We start from the raw sequence: 20429 nt of genomic DNA on the forward strand, positions 1-20429 counted from the left end.
TCCTCGTAGGTGACCTTGTAGAAGTCACCTTCACTTCTCCGCGGCTCAGTTTCTTCACCTAGAAAATAGCTATATCATAGACCACCTGCCCTTTTCCCACCCCGACTGCTGGGCCAAAGAAACGCTTCAAAAATGCTCGCAAAGGGCGGCAAAAACGTCTGTTAGGGTAATGCTTTCGGAGCCTCCTCGGCGCCCGCCAGCCCCCCGTGGCCGGACCGAAGGGCGACACCACCTCCTGCCCCCCGCGCTCCCGCCCCGCCGCAGGAACAATAGCTCCCCCGGAGGCGGCGCCGGCCGCGGGCGGGGGCGGAGCTGCCGGCGCGAGCGCTGGGGGTGTGCGCGGGGCGGGGTCGCAGCCACCCCTCCCGCCGGCGGCTCTGTCACGCTCCCCTCACCGGGCGGGCCGGGGTCTTTGTGACGCGGCGGCGACGGCTGCGGACACAAAGGGAAGGCAAGCAGGCGAGCGAGGGGCTGGGCCTGCCCCCGCCCCGCGACCCCCGCCCCACGACCCCCTCCCGCCGCGGGCGTGCCCGCTCGTCCCCCGGCCTCGGTCTCCCCGGCGCGGGCTCGAACCCTCGCGCGCACCCGTCCCGACCCTCCGACTCCGTCCCGAGCGCGGCGGGCCCGGGCCTGGGGGGCGCTGCGGGTGGGGCGGGGATGCTGAGGGGCTGCTCCCGGGCGCAGCGGCGCGGCTGGTAGTTGGCGCCGAGGCAGCGGCGGGGCTCCCGGTGCGCGGCTGGATGCCCGGGGCCTGCGCTTCCCTGCGCTTCCCGCCGTCCAGGGGCGCCAGTCATGGGCGCCGCGGCAGCTGAGGCGCCGCTCCGGCTGCCGGCCGCGCCCCCGCTCGCCTTCTGCTGCTACACGTCGGTGCTTCTGCTCTTCGCTTTCTCTCTGCCCGGGAGCCGTGCGTCCAACCAGCCCCCGGGTGGCGGCGGCGGCGGCGGGGACTGTCCCGGCGGCAAAGGCAAGAGCATCAACTGCTCAGGTAGGACTGGCCGGAGCGCGCCCCTGCGGCCCCTCCCTCCCTCCGCTCCCGCTGCCGCCTCCCTGCAGGTCCCCGCGACCCGGCTGGGCCGGGCCCGGGCGTGGGGGTCCCGGGAGCGGGGCCGAGGGTGAGCGAGGGCGCGGGGCAGGGCGCGAGCGCGCGGTGCGGGCTTGGGGACCGGCGTGGGGCCGGGGAGTGGCTGTGCGTGCGTCCGTGTGTGCCGGGTGGCTGGGCGCGGGCGGCCGGGAGTGTTGGGAGGAGGTGAGGCCCGGCCGGCGAAGGGGAGGCAGCGGCCGGGGCCCCCGGTGTGATCGTGGGTGTACACGCGGGAGCGCGTGTTTGTGTTGTGAAGGCTCAGGGGAGGGAGGGCGGCCCCAGGCAGGGATTTTCTGTGTGTATGTGTGACGGTGAGGGGCCAGGGGAGTGACCGTGCGCTGGGGAGATTCCTTCTTCGGGCACTCGGGTCTCAGAGGGGTCGTGTGGGTAAAGGGAACGGGTGGCCCAGAGGACGCAGATTGACCAAGTAGAGTGACAGTGTGTGTGTGTCTTTTGGGTTGAGAGGTGGGCGCTCGGAGCTTGGAGTGACCCCGGGTCTGTGGATATGAGCAGGGAAGGTCCTGGGGCCCGGGAAGTGACCCTCTGCTTTTGTGTGTTGCGCTGGGTGAAGCCAGGCGCTCTGGGATGTGCCGGGGGTATGCACTGAGCAGGAAGGGTGCGGGTCCTGGGGTGAACCTCGTTTGTGTCGATTCAGAGGGAGGTTAGCTAGGGAATCATCCTGTGTAGGATTTGGCTAATAGAAAGAGGCAGTTAGGTCTCAGGGAGTGCCTCTGTGTAGCAAGGTGTGAGCCGGGTTAAGGTGGTGTGGAAAGAGGGAAGCGGTTCCGAGAGAGTGATCGTGTGCGTGCGTTTGTCTGCTTTGCGGGAGGGCCTGGAGGTTGCAGCCACGGGAGCACGGGAGTGACCTCTCCCTTCTCTCCAAGGCCGTCTGCACCCCCGCAGCTGCTGGAAACAAAGAGCCTGCTGGGGACGAGACTGTGGAGGAGGGTATCCTGGCCGTGAAGTTCCCTTTTCCTTTCACAGCGGGTCCCAGAGGAGCCCTGGGGCAAGGAGACGCTTCCAGGTCTCATTTAGGGGTGGGGAGGTCCTCCTGGAGCTGGCCTGGCAGATACTAGTGATCATAAGCCACAGCCTTGCTAACTTGCCCTTTTATCAGTTCTCATTCTCCACTTGTCTTCTTTGAACCAAGGGTGGGAGAAGCAGCACGGCGGGTGGGGGAGAGGGGGAAAGAGAGGGTGGACAGGCCACAGGGAATCCCGCTGGTCTGCCTGCCAGACAATCTTTGTACCCAAAGGGCTGTTGAAGGGGCATTGTTTTTGGGGGAGTGAGGAGGGAGCCAGAGGGCCTCAGCACAGATGCTTATGCTACCCTACATTGAAGAAAACCTTTGGCCTGCTGTTAAGGTTTGAAGGTCTAAAAATCTTTTAATAATTTTCATAATGGCGTGTTTTATGATGGGGGAGGAGTTAGCATTGTAAACAACAGTGTGTCCATTAAAACTTTTCCATCCATGAAATAACTTTTACTTTATTTTTCTAATTAAAAAAAACTTTATTTATTTTTCGCTGTGTTGGGTCTTCGTTGCTGCGTGCGGGCTTTTTCTAGTTGGGGCTCACAGGCTTCTCTTGTTGTGGAGCACGGGCTCTAGGTGCACGGGTTTCAGTAGTAGTGGCACGCGGGCTCAGTAGTTGTGGCTCACGGGCTCTAGAGCGCAGGCTCGGTAGTTGTGGCACACGGGCTTAGTTGCTCCACAGCATCTGGGATCTTCCCCGACCAGGGCTCGAACCTGTGTCCCCTGCACTGGCAGGCGGATTCTTAACCACTGCGCCACCAGGGAAGTCCCTATTTTTCTAATGTTAAGTGGAATAGGGGATAGTACTTTAACCATTAATCACACTTTAATGGTTAAAAATAAAAGTCATTTGTATATTAGAGTGCCTTTTTGTAACAAATACTGGTTATCAAACTAGTAAGTGATCACACCATGTCAAAATATTTTATGGGCTAATGTGCTTATTTGTTCTTGCTGAGCTAATTTGTCCTTAGCAAAATAAAGTGTGTATTGACGGATGTTTTTGTGTATGCATTCTAACTCTTTGTGGATAGTACAAGTTTTAAGAAAGGACATACAGGGCTGGAAACCCACATGGTGTGGAAAAAAGGGACTGATTTGGGGATTTTGGCCCTTGCTAAGCAACTGTGTGATTTGGAGCAAGTTACTTAATTTTTCTTAGTTTCCTCTTTTATTAAAAGAGAGATTTGGATTTAATAATATCTGAGTCTTCTTTCAAGGGTATATTGATATTTTGATATATATAACAGTAAATTAGGCTCATCAAATAAAATGTTTCCTAATGCTAAGATATACTTGAATAACTGGCTCTAAAGCTAGAGTTTTTTTTTTTTAAGATTTATTTATTTATTGATTGATTGATTGCTATGTTGGGTCTTCGTTTCTGTGCTAGGGCTTTCTGTAGTTGCGGCAAGTGGGGGCCACTCTTCATTGCGGTGCGCGGGCCTCTCCTGTTGCGGAGCACAGGCTCCAGACGCGCAGGCTCAGTAGTTGTGGCTCACGGGCCTAGTTGCTCCGCGGCATGTGGGATCTTCCCAGTCCAGGGCGTGAACCCGTGTCCCCTGCATTAGCAGGCAGATTCTCAACCACTGCGCCACCAGGGAAGCCCTAAAGCTAGAGTTTTAACCAAATGATATTTGTAGATTCTTGTCCTCTTTCTAGGATGAAGATCTGGGAATGAGTCATATGAAAAATAAATTTTTTAAAAAAATTAATTAATTAATTAATTTATTTTTGGCTGTGTTGGGTCTTCGTTTCTGTGCGAGGGCTTTCTCTAGTTGTGGCAAGCGGGGGCCACTCTTCATCGCGGTGCGCGGGCCTCTCACTATCGTGGCTTCTCTTGTTGCGGAGCACAGGCTCCAGATGCGCAGGCTCAGTAGTTGTGGCTCACGGGCCTAGTTGCTCCGCGGCATGTGGGATCTTCCCAGACCAAGGCTCGAACCTGCATTGGCAGGCAGATTCTCAACCACTGTGCCACCAGGGAAGCCCTAAAATTAAAAAAAATAAATTTATTTATTTAGTTTTGGCTGCGTTGGGTCTTCATTGCTGTGCGTGGGCTTTCTCTATTTGTGGCGAGAGGGGGCTGCTCTTCATTGCGGTGTGCAGGCTTCTCATTGCGGTGGCTTCTCTTGTTGCGGAGCACAGGCTCTAGGTGCACGGGCTTCAGTAGTTGTGGCATGTGGGCTCAGTAGTTGTGGCTCGCGGGCTCTAGAGCACAGGCTCAGTGGTTGTGGCGCACAGGCTTAGTTGCTCCACGGCATGTGGGATCTTCCCGGACCAGGGATCGAACCAGTGTCCCCTGCACTGGCAGGTGGATTCTTAACCACTGTGCCACCAGGGAAGCCCTGGAAAATAAATTTTTTTAAGTTGATTAATTAGAAAGCTATAATACTCCAGTCTGAACATAGGCATCTTTAATGCAGGTTGAGATTGTGCATAGATTTTTTTAGTAGCTTTTATTACCCAGGTATTTTCCACAAAGTTTACTCCTTTACATGTTTGAGTTTTAAAATCTAAATGCTGGCCTTGACTCCCTGTTGATTTTCATTTTGGGTTTTGGACCATCATTTCAGCCTACTCTGACCTTTCTGAAGCCTGATTCTGTCTGGCTGTGTGAGTTGGGTCACTCACAGCTTTGTGGCCCTTGTAAATGTGAAGAGCAGATCTGTGGCTTTATTAAATTAATAGAAGTTGTCTAGATTGTGGAAAAGAATGGAACTATGTGATATTTTACTACAGACTTCCTTCTAAATCGGTTGATGTTGATACATTAATCAACCAGATGTTCAGCCAGCTATGCATCCTCCTAGTTGCATTTAACAGATTTTTGAGCTTCTGCTGTTCAACATTTTCCCATTTTGTTCGTCAGCCTATCATTAAAAGATTCTGTCAGATTGTCTTGTTTGAATCAGTATATATATATGTCTGTATCATCCATTTTCCATTTTAGTAATCATATCAAAAAGCAAATGTCGTATAGTCTGCCTTAATCAAGAGCACATGGTGGCTTTTTCTTTTTATTGTGTTCAAAAACTTATTTACCCATTCTAGAGTTTTTCAGTGGATATGTGATAACTTTACTTATGGATTTTTTTTCTGGATTTCCATTTCTCCTTTTTTGAAAATTGAGAATGCATTCTCTCATTTCTGGTCTTCTGGCACCTTGTCAAAATAGCTTAGATAATCAGCAGTCAGATCTTAAAGTTTTTTCAGTACCATGGAGTATGATTTGTTTGGATCAGAAAGCAAATTCTTTTGAACTAGCTCTCTATTCCGTTACTGTCCACTTTCCATGCCACTTACCTTAGATGTTAGCTTTGTTTTATCAGAGTTCTACCTTTCCTAGTTTGAAGGTCATGCTCTTTGGAGAAGATTATGTAAACAAAGAAGAAACTGAAAGGATCTGTATTATCCCTGCTATCTCTTGATATTACAACATCTTCCCTAAGCAATGGGCCCTTTGTTTATCTCTTCTTGTTGTAAACAAGACTTTAAAAAAAAATTGTCCTCTGTCTCAGTTCTCCACTCATTCTGGACTTTATATTTATTGTTTTGATTTTATATCTTTTTATTTGTACTTATTCTTTTAAAAATCTAACTTATCAGAAAGCTCCATGTTCATCCAAAGAGAAAAAAGTTTGGAAATACAGGATTTATGTGAAGAAAAATGAACCTTGAACCCAGGGGACCAGGTAACCTTAGACATGCCCCCCCCCCCTTTTTTCATTTATAATGTGAAGATAATGATAATAGTCTTTTTTGGCTCTAGGGTGTTAGAGAAGAAAAATGAGGCTAAACATGTGAGACATAGATGTCTTAGGGAATGGGGTTAAAGAGAAAGAAAAACATTCAGAGAGACCAACAAGCTGCATTGGTGAGAGACGTAAGGTGGAGAATTTGAAGTAGGTTTTTAAAATGTCACGGGAATTAGAAGTGGATCCTCTGGATTGTGGTGGTGGTAAGGATGGTATAAATGGATGATATAAACTTCAGATTAAGAGAAGTGCCTTGTTGAGAAATTAAGGAAACACTCCCATTTACCATCACATCAAAAAGTATAAAATACCTAGGAATAAACCTACCTAAGGAGGCAAAAGACCTATATTCCAAAAACTGTAAGACGCTGATGAAAGAAATTGAAATGACACAACAGATGGAAGGATATACTGTGTTCTTGGACTGGAAGAATCAATGTTGTTAAAATGACCATACTGGGACTTCCCTGATGGCACAGTGATTAAGAATCCACCTGCCAATGCAGGAGACACGGGTTCGATCCCTGGTCTGGGAAGATCCCACATGCTGCGGAGCAACTAAGGCCGTACGCCACAGCTACTGAGCCTGCGCTCTAGAGCCCGTGAGCCACAACTACTGAAGCCCACATGCCTAGAGCACGTGCTCTGCAGCATCAGAAGCCACCGCAATGAGAAGCACATGCACCGCAACAAAGAGTAGCCCCCACTTGCCGCAGCTAGAGAAAGCCTGGACACAGCAACGAAGACCCAACGCAGCCAAAAATAAATAAATTAAAAAAATAAAATAAAATAAAATGACCATACTATCCAAGGCAATCTACAGATTAAGTGCAATCCCTATCAAGTTACCAATGCATTTCTCATAGAAATAGAACAAAAAATTTTAAAATCTGTATGGAAACACAAAAGACCCTGAATAGCCAAAGCAATGTTGAGAAAGAAGAGCGGTGCCGGAGGAATTACACTCCCTGACTTCAGACTATACTACAAAGCTACAATAATCAAAACAGTTTGGTACTGGCACAAAAATAGACATATAGATCAATGGAACAGGATAGAAAGCCCAGAAATAAACCTATGCACTTATGGTCAAATAATCTATGACAAAGGCAAGAATACACAATGGTCTCTTCAACAAGTGGTGCTGGGAAAACTGCACAGCTATGTGTAAAAGAATGAAATTGGAAGGAATTCCGTATTGGTCATGGTTAGGACTTGGCACTTTCACTGCTGGGGCTCAAGTTTGATCCCTGGTCAGGGAACTAAGATCCTGCAAGCTGTGTGGCATGGCAAAAAATAAACACACAAACAAATAAACAAAAAAATGAAATTAGAACATTCTCTAACCCCATGTACAAAAGTAAACTAAAAATGGATTAAAGACCTAAATGTAAGACCACATACTATAAAATGCATAGAGAAAAACATAGGCAGAATACTCTTTGACATAAATTGCAGCAATATTTTTTTGGATCCATCTCCTAAAGTAATGGAAATAAAAACAAAAATAAACAAATGGGACCTAAGAGAAGTGCCTTGTTAGTGGCAATTCAGGATTTTGGGGAATAAAAAGTGAATTTTTCCTAATTAGTATAAAATCTTGATCAGAACACTTCTAGATCCCTGGTATGTAATATGTGGGTGTTTATTAACTTATTTAATGAAACTTGATTGAATACCTGCTTAGTATAACCTAATATGCTAGATATTAAGGGAATATATGAGAGGTCATCTCTGCCTTCAAGGGCCTTATGTTCCAACAGAGGTGGTTAGTTAGCCTCTTATAAATATACACAGGAAATTTCTATTTACTAGACCTGGGCTTTCTCCCTCTTCCCTCCACCCCACTCAAAAGCAAGCATTTATTGAACACTGACAGCGTTGGAATTTTTAAAAGGTGTACAGTTAAGTGATTTTTAGTATAGTCACAAAGTTGTACTGTCATCACCACTATCTAATTCCAGGACATTTCACCCCAAAAAGAAGTCCCATACCTATTAACAGTGATTCCATGTTCCTCTTTCCCCCCAGCCCTTAGCAACTACTAATCTTGTTTCTGACGTTATGGATCTGCCTATTTTGGACGTTGCATATAAATGGAATCATACAGTATGTGGCCTTTTGTGTTTGGCTTCTTTCACTTAGCCTGACATTTTCAGGAGTCATCCATGTTGTAGCATGTATCAGAACTTTATTCCTTTTTATGGTTGAGTAATATTCCACAGTATGGATGTATATGGCACATTTTGTTTTTCTGTCAGTTGATGGACATTTGGGTTGTTTACACTTTTTGGCTGTTATGAAAAATGCTGCTGTGAACATTCATGTACAAGTCTTTGTGTGGACATATGTTTTCAATTTTCTTGTTTAACATTTTGAGGAACTAGCAAACTTTCCTAAAGGAGCTGCAACCATTTTAGATTTTCCCCAGCACTGTATGAGGGTTCCAGTTTCTCCACATCCTCTCCAACACTTGTTATTGTCTTTTTTTTTTTTTTTTTTTTTTTTTTATTTATTTTTGGGTGTGTTGGGTCTTCGTTTCTGTACAAGGACTTTCTCTAGTTGCAGCAAGTGGGGGCCACTCTTCATCGCGGTGCGCGGGCCTCTCACTGTCGCGGCCCCTTGTTGCGGAGCACAGGCTCCAGACGCGCAGGCTCAGCAGCTGTGGCTCACGGGCTCATTTGCTCCGCGGCATGTGGGATCTTCCCAGACCAGGGCTCGAACCCGTGTCCCCTGCATTGGCAGGCAGATTCTCAACCACTGCGCCACCAGGGGAGCCCCTGTTATTGTCTTTTTGATTATAGTCATCCTAGTTGAAGTTGTGGATCAATGTGGTTTCGATTTGCATTTCCCTAATGATGTTGAGCACATTTTTATATGCATAACGGCCATTTATATACCTTGTTTGGAAGAATGTCTATTCAGATCCTTTGCTGGGCTTGATTTTAACTTTCTGTATTAAACATTCCCTTAGTAAACCATACTGTCCAAATCCCACAGCACAGAAATGCTCCAGCGGTAGGTTAACTCTGGTTTGTCTGTGTATCATTTGATTTCTCTGCTTACCAAGAATCAGTTGTGTTTGTTCTCAGATTTACTTATACCACTGGTACTTGTGAGTATAAATTAATAAATATTACTCAAGTAGATGAAATGTGAATGCACGAGGAATTGTTTTTATGCATTGCTTTGGAAAGACTTGATAAAGGCATGAAGCTGAAAGAATTGCCTTTCAATGAATTACATTGTGGTCAAGACAGCTGAAACAGATTGGGGAAACCTTATAAATCTCTGGAAGGACTCTGCTCCTAGAAAACTTTGCAAGTATTTTTAAGTCCTGTTCTACTGTAAAAGAGAGGAAAACGGACATTGTAGATAATGGATTATGAGTGTGGTTTATCCAAGGAAGGGGGGAGCTGCATTTGGCAGACCCAAAGGTCTTGATGCTACATGGGGAAATAAATGTACATTTATATGTTTAAAGTTAAAAATGGTTATAATATGTATGTGTCATTTTAAAAAATCATTCCTTGATCTAACTGACTTTTATGATTAATTCATCAGTGAGAGTTTTCACTATGCAAGGTGCCCTAAGGAAGATACAGATAAAGTGTTGAGGAAATGAATAATTCTGATTTCTAGGAATCAAAACAATGCTTTCTCTGAATAAGTGACACGCTAGCTGGGCTTTACAGGCAGAATGTCAGGCTGAAACACCAGCCCCACTTTTGCCTGAGGCCTTTGCTGTTGATGTTCCTTTTGCCTGTAACCTTCTTGTCCCAGTTATTTATCCCCTCAGCTCCTTCATGTCTTTAATATCACTTTCAAAATGATGCCTTAAAATTGCACCATTTTCCACCTTCCACCCCTTCTGCCCCTCTCCCACTCTAATCCTCATTTATGTTTTCTTCCTGCTCCAAAGCACCTTTTCCTGTGTGACCTGTTATACATGTTACTTATTCTCCGACTCCTCTGTGTAGATCCATGAAGGCAGGGATTTTTGTCTGTTTCTTTCACGGCTGTATTATCTGTACCTAGAACTGTGTCTGGCACAAAATTAGATGCCCATCTCATATATATATATATTTTAAATTAATTAATTTATTTCATTAATTTATTTTTGGCTGTGTTGGGTCTTTGTTGCTGCATGCGGACTTTCTCTAGTTGAGGCGAGCGGGGTCTACTCTTCGTTGCAGTGCACGGGCTTCTCATTGCGGTGGCTTCTCTTGTTGTGGAGCATGGGCTCTAGGGCGCGCAGGCTTCAGTAGTTGTGGCATGTGGGCTCAGTAGTTGTAGCTCGCGGGCTCTAGAGTGCAGGCTCAGTAGTTGTGGCGCATGGGCTTAGCTACTCCGCGGCATGTGGGATCTTCCCGGACCAGGACTCGAACCTGTGTACCCTGCATTGGCAGGCGGATTCTTAACCACTGCGCCACCAGGGAAGCTCCCCATCTCATATTTATTTGAGGAATTAATGACTGAATGAACGTAGAAACTGAGAAGAGTTGGAAAGGGTATTCTCTGGGCCATGGGAATGGTGTTGGAAAAGGTACAAAGATGCGACAGCGAGGGGAATATTTGGGGATACTGGGATGTGGGGATTAAGGCAGGAGGTGAGTCGCACAACTGCCACCATGTTAGAGGAAGGCCTTGAAGACTGAGCTGAAGATTTGGCACTTGCTCTGAAGACAAAGGGAAACTTAAAGGATTCGAGTGACATTGTGGTTTTAGAAAACAAAGTCTGGAATTGTTGAAGATGAAAGGGAGAAGGGAAGAGACTGGGAGCATGGTGAAAGATAACAATAGTAGAAATGGGGAGAACTCAGAGGACTTGTTTGGCCTGCACTGTATTTTTAAAAATTGCATTGGTTGTTAACCATTAAAAATCTTGAGGTGTCGCTTAAAAATCTGGATTGTGGTCTGCCTTTCTAAACTTGGAGGTATTGGTAACATTAGGCTCTTGCCACGTGGCAAAAATCCTCCAGAGTTGTCTAGTGGGGCATCAGCTGTTCGCTTTGTTAGTCCCTACCCAGCCATCCTTTCACTGATCTTTTTCTCCCTTAGCTTCTGGATCACCTGCCATAGGAGGCGGGATGAACTGTGATGCTCTTGATTTGGGATGGAGAGCCTGTTTGGAGGAGGGTCAAATTGGTGTGTATTCCTTCCCTTATTCCTGTTACTCACCATCACCAACTTAAATGCAAATCCTTATTTCTGCAGTTTCAAACCCTTACCATCTGAGCACCTCTCCTGCCTGTAGTCCTTGCAACTTCTGCTGCACTCTGTTCTTTTTTTTTTTTTTTAACATCTTTGTTGGAGTATAATTGCTTTACAATGGTGTGTTAGTTTCTGCTTTATAACAAAGTGAATCAGCTATACATAGACATACATCCCCATATCTCCTCCCTCTTGCGTCTCCCTCCCACCCTCCCTATCCCACCCCTCTAGGTGGTCACAAAGCACCAAACTGATCTCCCTGAGCTATGTGGCTGCTTCCCACTAGCTATCTATTTTACATTTGGTAGTGTATATATGTCCATGCCACTCTCTTACTTCGTCCCAGCTTATCCTTCCCCTTCCCTGTGTCCTCAAGTCCATTCTCTACGTCTGCGTCTTTATTCCTGTCCTGCCCCTAGGTTCTTCAGAACCATTTTTTTTTTTTTTTACATTACATATATATGTGTTAGCATACGGTATTTGTTTTTCTCTTTCTGACTTACTTCCTCTGTATGACAGGCTCTGGGTCCATCCACCTCACTACAAATAGCTCAATTGTGTTTCTTTTTATGGCTGAGTAATATTCCATTGTATATATGTACCACATCTTCTTTATCCATTCATCTGTCGATGGACACTTAGGTTGCTTCCATGTCCTGGCTATTGTAAATAGAGCTGCAATGAACATTGTGGTACATGACTCTTTTTTTTTTTTTAAATATTGGCAAATCAGATCCAGCAGTGTTTTTAAATTTTATTTATTTATTTATTTATTTATGGCTGTGTTGGGTCTTTGTTTCTGTGCGAGGGCTCTCCCCAGTTGCAGCAAGTGGGGGCCACTCCTCATCGCGGTGCGCGGGCCTCCCACCATCGCGGCCTCTCTTGTTGCGGAGCACAGGCTCCAGACGTGCAGGCTCAGCAATTGTGGCTCACGGGCCTAGTCGCTCTGCGGCATGTGAGCTCTTCCCAGACCAGGGCTCGAACCCGTGTCCCCTGCATTGGCAGGCAGACTCTCAACCACTGCGCCACCAGGGAAGCCCTGGTACATGACTCTTGTTGAATTATGGTTTTCTCAGGGTATATGCCCAGTAGTGGGATTGCTGGGTCATATGGTAGTTCTATTTTTAGTTTTTTAAGGAACCTCCATACTGTTCTCCATAGTGGCTGTATCAATTTACATTCCCACCAACAGTGCTGCACTCTGTTCTTTTCCTTCTCAACCTTTGCCTTGAATCCACCTCCTACCTCTTCGTATTTGAAAGCTACCCTGCTATCTCTGACTATACCATTTTCCTTGAAACACTCTCTAATGATATTTTTATCATATTTAGTTTTCCTTTATTAATTTTATATTTTAGTTTTAGTACTTCCTCTTTTTCAACTTTCCCTTTTTTTTCTTTCTAAATTCTTGAGGTGGAAACAGATCATTGTTTTTTTTTCCCTTAAGACCACAGGCATTTATGATAACACTCCTTTCATCATTGTTGTAAAATTTATGAATTTAGATATGTTACAGATAGTTTTGTGGTTTTGCATTATGGTCTAAGAATGTGTCATAGAATTTCTAGGTTTTCACATTAGAACTAGCTGTGTCTCTGCGTTCTAGTATGAGAACACATTTTATGAAATATACTTATACCTCAGAAAAGAAAGTATTATTTCCTTGGCTTCTTAGTCTCCTATTATATAACTATTAATTTTACTTAAACTTAAAAAAATTTTTTGAATTTCAAACTTTGAGATAAGTTGATGTAGTATACCCAGATTTCCCAGTTAAGGTTTCACCACATTTGCTCTATCGTAGTCTCTTTCTGTATCTAAGTCTATCTATCTCTATCTCTATCTATATGTATGTATGTCTCTATCTACCTTACATCTATATCTGTATCTATATTATATCTATATTTATGTATCTAAATCTTTCTTTTCTGAACCTGACTCTGCCAAGTTCGCTCCTACCAAGGGAAATGCTTTAATTTATACTTTATATCAGTTCTGTACTTTTAATTCTTTGTGTTGTCATCTATTGTTAATGAAACATTGAAGCCTCCAGTTATGATATAGGTTTATTTTTCACAATTTTTCTTATATTTTTGTTTTTCTGTTATTCTCTTAGGGACATATACATTGAATAGTTTTTGTGTCATGTTTTGTTGTACTTTTTATTTTTGTGCAAGGCAGATTTAAAGAATCTCCTGAAGTCATAATGTTGCCCATTCCTTTTTGGATTTGTGTTTGTTTTTTAGTTTTAAGTGTTGGGATTTGTTTCCCAATGTATATGTAGACCATTCTGCTTTCATAGGTATTCAGCCCATTTACATTAAGTGAAGTAATTATGATATTTGTGCTACCCTCCATTATTGTGATTATCTTTTAAAATGTAAAATCCAGTTGTTTTTAGTATAGCCACAAGGTTGTGCAACCATCACCACAATCAATTTTGGAACATTTTTTTCCTCCCCAAAGAGACCTCATATTCTTTAGCAGTCACTCCCCAAACCCCACTCCCACAGCCCTAGGCAACCACTAATCTATCTTTTGCTGTAGATTTGCCAATTTTAGACATTGCATACAAGTGGAATCATACAATTTGTGGCCTTTGGTGATTGGCTTCTTTCACTTAGCATAATGTTTTCAAGGTTCATCCATGTCATAGCATGTATCAGAATTTCATTCCTCTTTATGACCAAATAATAGTTCATTGTATGGATAATACCATATTCTGTTTATCCACTCATCACCTGATGGACATTTGGTTTGTTTCTACTTTTGAGCTATTATGAATAATGCTGCTATGAACATTCATGTACACTTTTTTGTGTGGACATATGTTTTCAGTTTTCTTGGGTACATACCTAGGAGTAGAATTGCTGGGTCACATGGTAAGTCTATGTTTAACATTTTGAGGAACTGCCAAACTGTTTTCCAAAGTGGCTGCACCGTTTTACATTTTCACCAGCAATGTCTGAGGGTTCTAATTTCTCCATATTCCGGCCAATACTTGTTATTGTCTTTTTTATTATAACCAACCATCTTTTAAGTTCATATATGTTATCCCTCATTTCCCCTATATATGTGATTTCTCTAATGGCGTGTAAATTTTCAATTTTTTAAAAGCTGAATTGGGAGATACTGTCAACCCATTTACCTCCTCCTTCCCTCTCCCCCCTTTTTTGCATTATTAGAAACATTGTTTTAGCAGAACTATTTTCATTATTCTTACTTTTAATTCCATTATTAGCTTCTCTCATGGGAGAAATGAAGCATCTAGGAGTTTGCATATTTTTCTTCTCATGACCTTTGAAATTCTATGTTTAAATCTTAAAACTCCCTCAGTATTTGCTTTTAGTTTATTAGATGATTTACTGTTAATCTTTTGTTACTATTTGAATCTATTTCCTTTTACAAGTGTCATGTATTTTTCATGGCTCAGTAGTTTCATCATTTTTTGAATTCTGAAGTTCTTAACATACTCTTCTGCCTTCAGAAACTTTTTAGCCATGGCGCCTTTCCTCTCATTTTTGTGCAAATATTCTGAGTCTTTCTTTTCCATGGTTTAAAAAAAAAAAAGCAAAGCAAAGAAAAGAAAAAGGAAAAAAAAACCCACACCTTTTTTCTTTGTTATAAAGGCAGTATTTGTTTGATATAAGAAACTTGAGGAATATGGAAAAATGTAAAGAAGAAGTCTGTGATGATTGCCGTTCTCCTCTGCAGTATCTTAATGTTTATGCTGAAACGATTTCAATTTATACCAGAAGAAGTTTGAACTTTTTCCTTGGTATTAGTGTTTGCTTTGGCATATCCTGTTTAACCTGGAGCCACTGTTGTTCACAGGACAGATCTTTTGGAATTTTTAAGTTTAGCTTATTTTGCCTTGTCAGCTTTCGTATAATACCGTTTTACAAGTGAATCTAAACTGCTGATATTTCTATTTCAATTCTGTTGTTTATAGCCTTATTGTATATTTAGATCCTCTATTGTTCACAAGTCAGCTCAGTCTTTTAGTGTCTTCTGTTCATTTTTTCATAGTTTTTTTCTCTTTAAAGTAGTTTGAGATATTTTTTAGATGGTGCTATTATGTTTACCGTTGTTTCCGTCTCCATGTTCAGGACATAAGTGCTTCCTAATTACCATTTAATTAAACTTAGTTTTTTAAAAAAATTATTCACTATTTTATAACAGTTTGCCGTGGTTTAAGGTTGTGGTTGTATCAGAGTTTCTGTCCCAAAGGGGAGAAGTAACCTTTACAGTTTCCAGTGGTCTTTTGTAAAGATGTCATTTAATCTTTGCAACCCTGTGAGGAGGGATTATTATACCCATTTTTACTCTAGGGAACTGGGATTTCTCAGAGAGATTTAGTGTTGGCCAAGATTATATAGTTACTTAATCAAATAATCAAAACTCTGACTCTGGAGCTCTTTCTAATGCACCAGAGTTTATGAAGTCCTTTTAAAGTTCTCTTTTAAAATAGTTAATATCAGTTTCTTCAGTGCCAATTTGCAGGTTGTTTTGTAGATTTTTGTCCTTGTGGGTGACTTCTGGGTTCTGGCTACCTCCCATTCCATTTGGTATTGCAGACACTAAGGAATAGTGGTTTGAAATAGAGCCAGAGATGGGAATTCCCTGGCAGTCCAGTAGTTAGGACTCAGTACTTTCACTGCTGTGGACCCAGGTTCGATCCCTGGTCGGGGAACTAAGATTCCACAAGCCTTGTGGAGGGGCCAAAAAAAGAAAAAAAAAAGAAAAAAAGAAATAGAACCAGAGAGTGTTTTTTTGTAATTAGATTTATTTATTGATATTTTAAATTTTTTGATGGAGGAAATACACTGAATATACATGCAGAATTTTAAAATACTTATGTAAACATGTATATGTTGCAAAATATAAATTGCATTATAACTATATAGTTTATTTTTCTTTATTTTTTTGGCTGCGTTGGGTCTTAGCTGTGGCATGCAGGCTCTTCGTTGAAGGATGTGGGATCTTTCATTGCGGCGAGGGCTCTTCGTTGTGGTGCACGGGCTTCCTTCTAGTTGTGGTGTGCGGGTTTTCTCTCTCTAGTTGTGGTGCGTGGGCTCCAGAGCTCGTGGGCTCTGTAGTTTGCGGCATGCAGGCTCTAGTTGAGGCGCGAGGGCTCAGCAGTTGTGGCGTGCGGGCTTAGTTGCCCTGCGGCATGTGGGATGTTAGTTCCCTGACCAGGGATCCAATCTGCCTCCCCTGAATTGGAAGGCGGATTCTTTACCACTGGACCACCAGGGAAGTCCCTATATAGTTTCATAATCTGCTTTTTTTCACTTCATAATGGATTTTGGTCTTTCCGTATCAGTGTATGTGTTTCTGCTGCATACTTTCATGGCTGCATAATATTTCATCAATAACTTATTTAATTAATCCCCAACATATGGACACTTAGGGTTTTTTCCACTTTGCTGCTATAAAAAAACAAAAGCTGATGTTACCAATCTTGTACCTACATTTTTGTATGTTTTGTCTTCTATCCCTATCATAATTTCCTAGGAATAGAATTGTAGGGTTAAGGCATAGAGACAATTAAAATTTCCATGTATACAGCCATATTATCCTGTGAGAGGTTCTGCCAATTTATACTTTTATAGTTGGTTTGAGTGCTCATTTTCCACACCTTCTCCAGAGCTGGTGTTAATAAAAAAATAATAGCAAACACTTAACATAGCACTTACGATGTGTCATGCACTTCTCTGAGCGCTTTCCCTATCTTTATTTAATACTTCATCAACATTATGAGATGGGTACTGTTATTGTCCCTAGTGTTATTGTCCCCATTTTACAGATGAGGGAACGGAGGCACAGAGTGGTAAATTACTAAGGTGTCACATATCTGAAAAGTGACAGAGCCAGGATACTGATCTAGGAGGTCTGATTCTAGGGTCTGCCTCTTAAACACTGAATTATAATGCCTGTTCATTTTTTTTTTTTTAACTTAGGTAACATGGTTATTTTCTCTTATTCTTAAACTTTTAAATTTTTTATTGAGATATAAATTCACATAACATAAAACTCACCATTTTAAAGTATACAATTCAGTGTTTTTTAATATATTCAGTATGTTACACAACCATCACCACTATCCACTATCTAATTACAAAGCATTTCCATTGCCCCCAAAAAGAATTTCCATACCTATTAACAGTCCCAATACTCTTCTGTCCCTGTCCCCTGGCAACCATATAGGACTTCAGTTTATGGATCTGTGAGAGTGAAGCACACAGGTTTGCCAAGCTAGTGAGAAATAGTAAGGGAGAGAGTGTTGAAGTTTGAGATCTTTGATAGGGCTAGAAAGACCCTGGGTACCATTAACACCCAGCTCGAGATCTAGGTATTTCTTTCTGATCCTGCAATAGACTGTCCTCCCCATCACCTTGCCTGAAGCATACTGACATAGAGGCATTTAGAATTGAAGTAGGCAGCAGGGAATGATTGTAGGTGTTGGGGTAGAGGATTGACATGATCAAAGTGGTGTTTAACAAAGGGTGGTTTGGCAGTAGTGTGCAGAATGGGATGAAAAATATTGGAGTCAGATAATTATGTGGCACATGTGAATTTCTTTCGTTAAATATAGCTTAGAGAACTTTTAGTCATCTCTGCTGCGGATGCTGTTTAATATTAATGTAAACTGCTTTTGGTTTTCTATCATGAAGTATGAGTACAGTTTATTTTCCCCCTCATATTTTTATAGCAGAAAATCACAATGTAATATGGTTAATTTAGTAAACAAGTTGAAGAGAATTTAATTCCTAATTCATCTAATTTGCTGAGACTGAAGTCAACATTTACTAGATAGATCTGTTGTTTGATTTTCAATGATTTGTGTCATTAAAGGTATCTCTCAAACTGGTCTGGGGAAAGAGAGGAAGTGAATCTTTGTTGTATACCTACTTGTTCTAGGCACTGTTGCTTTTTAATACATTATCTCATCTAATCATTACAATACCTAGGGAAGGTGGTATACTCTACAATGTGAAGCACCAGCATGTGAACCTGGCCCGTACTGACCCCCAAACTCACGCTTTGTGCATTGTATGGCAAGCTGTCTCTGGGGTTGTTTGAAATCACATTGAGTCTTTTCCCCCGTTAAATATAACTGGTATAGAAACTTTTAAAGAGAAAAAATCATCCATGTTCAACTGGTGCAAACACAACCCCTGTTAACCAATTTTTGTTTTTTCCTGGCTGGATTTTCCTATATGTGTTTTTTTTTTTTTTTTTAATTTTTATTTATTTATGGCTGTGTTGGGTCTTCATTTCTGTGCGAGGGCTTTCTCTAGTTGTGGCAAGTGGGGGCCACTCTTCATCGTTGTGCGCGGGCCTCTCACTGTCGTGGCCTCTCTTGTTACGGAGCACAGGCTCCAGACGTGCAGGCTTTGTAATTGTGGCTCACGGGCCTAGCTGCTCTGCGGCATGTGGGATCTTCCCAGACCAGGGCTCGAACCCGTGTCCCCTGCATTGGCAGGCAGATTCTCAACCACTGCGCCACCAGGGAAGCCCCTATATGTGTTTTTTATACATTATCTTGGTGTATGTGTATAGCTTTGTTTTCTGCCTTTTCACTTGACATTCATCAGCTATTTCCACATTGCTATATAATATACACAGCCTTTTAAACAGCTGTTTAATGTTTCGTGGCTGTGTCACACCATTTCCTGGTGATATTTTAATGTTTAAATATTTAATATTTAAACATTAAATATTCTTAATATTTCCACTGTTTTCAGTGTAGAGATCATGGAACTGTCTTGTAGGCAGTTGGATATGGGGTCATGAACAAGCTGGGGTTTTTCTGGGAGTGAAAGCATCCTACAGGGGTCCTGTAAGACTGGATTGGTATACAGGTTTTCCCAAATACTATTAACATCTAGAGAATGAGAATAAACCCATTGAAATTTTCTTAAGAACAAGGTACAAAGTTTGAACATGTCCTGAAAGGGAGTCAATAAGGAATCAACTGGCGATGAACTGAAAATTTCCACGTGTTGATAAGTACTTAAAGAATACTTATCGTTAAGTATTATTTAAGTATTCATTTATAGGACTTTGCCTAACAATGCTCTCTGAAGGCTGGAAATAGCACTGGCAAAAGCAGATGAAATGGCTTTAATAAGGTTGGGGAAAAGCAACTGAAGACTTGAGTGGTGGGAGTGCATGAGAATGCTGAGGGAGAAGAAGTAAAATGAGATATCACAACGGGATGGCTGAGGGCAGAATATTTTTATATATGGTAGGAGCCGTCTTGTCTCAGTGCTTTAAGATTCTGGTAGTTGGTTAATCAAAGTTTTTTAAGTGTGGAGTCACAAAATAATTCATAAATGCATGTAACATTTTAACTTAAAAATATATATTTATTAAACAGTATTTTGAAAGACGGCCCAGAATTTTTCTTTGAGAATAGCTGGAATTTCCCCTTTCTTGAATAAACCAGATTCATAATGCATTGAGTACACATTCCAGTTTTAATGTCTTTAAAAAGGAACTTAAAGACTTGTGTATACAAAAATCTAGATTTTTATCTTGCCTACACCTAAGGCAATAGCTATTTGTAAAAAGCAGCTCATCTTAAGTCTTTCTGTAGCATTCAATTTTGCTTTCATAGAAACAATTTATTTTCACTCTTATGAAGAGTTGAAACCACAGAATTACAATAACAAATACAGTTGGCATACACAGGCTATATAACATACATAACTGACTCTTGAAGCACAAGATCTGCTCTCCTGGTTGGAGCTAAAGTACTCATGAATGTTCTAGAGAGTGACCTAGTAGCCTTGAGGATTCATTGAGCCATGGGCATTGGTTTGTATGTTTTACAGAGAAAAGCACACTTTGGTTAATCTGGAGAGTTGATTAAATTGGGAATAAATTCTAAGAGTGACATGGACTGAGCAGTAGGAGAAGGGAAAAGGAGTGATTAAAAGGGAAGTGGTCAGAGAGTTGGGGGGATAATCAAGATTATTAGTTTGGAAGGGGAGGCCAGGTGTGTCAACTACTGTAGAAAGGTCAAGAAAAGAGTTGTAAGACTAAGAAAAAAGGTATGGATCTTTAGAATAGAGGTCATGTTGACCTTTGATAGAGTTTTGATATGAAGGGGGAAGAAGCCAGGCTTGCTAGAGGTTAAGACATTATTAAAGGAGGGGCACCCACTCTGAGCCAGGACTTGACATAAACTTGGAGGCAATATATTTAGGTCCTCCTGTTGAAATGAAAAACAGCCGTAGTAATGTGCAGAGATCTTGCAGATTGCTGCTTATTTGACTCACTTTCTTTATAATGATTGTGTTACAGAATTGAATGTAAAGCCTTTCATTTTATCTTT

General features: G+C 42.3%; 1 protein-coding gene across 2 annotated transcripts in view; it reads left to right on the forward strand.

The window, feature by feature from the left end:
• The first annotated feature begins 345 nt into the window (after nt 1–345).
• The window catches only part of TMEFF1 (transmembrane protein with EGF like and two follistatin like domains 1), a 94458-nt gene continuing 74374 nt past the window's right edge, over nt 346–20429 (forward strand). The window contains exon 1 of one of the 2 annotated variants that reach the window (XM_057548692.1): nt 346–985. In XM_057548692.1, coding sequence (XP_057404675.1) covers nt 793–985 — 193 coding nt within the window. In that variant the 5' untranslated portion in view covers nt 346–792. Of the gene's footprint in view, nt 986–10934; nt 11018–20429 lie in introns of those variants that run through there. The other variant, XM_057548693.1, reaches the window with a different exon arrangement.

Source organism: Balaenoptera acutorostrata, chromosome 6 (assembly GCF_949987535.1).
Source record: "Balaenoptera acutorostrata chromosome 6, mBalAcu1.1, whole genome shotgun sequence".
NCBI classification, from domain to species: domain Eukaryota; kingdom Metazoa; phylum Chordata; class Mammalia; order Artiodactyla; family Balaenopteridae; genus Balaenoptera; species Balaenoptera acutorostrata.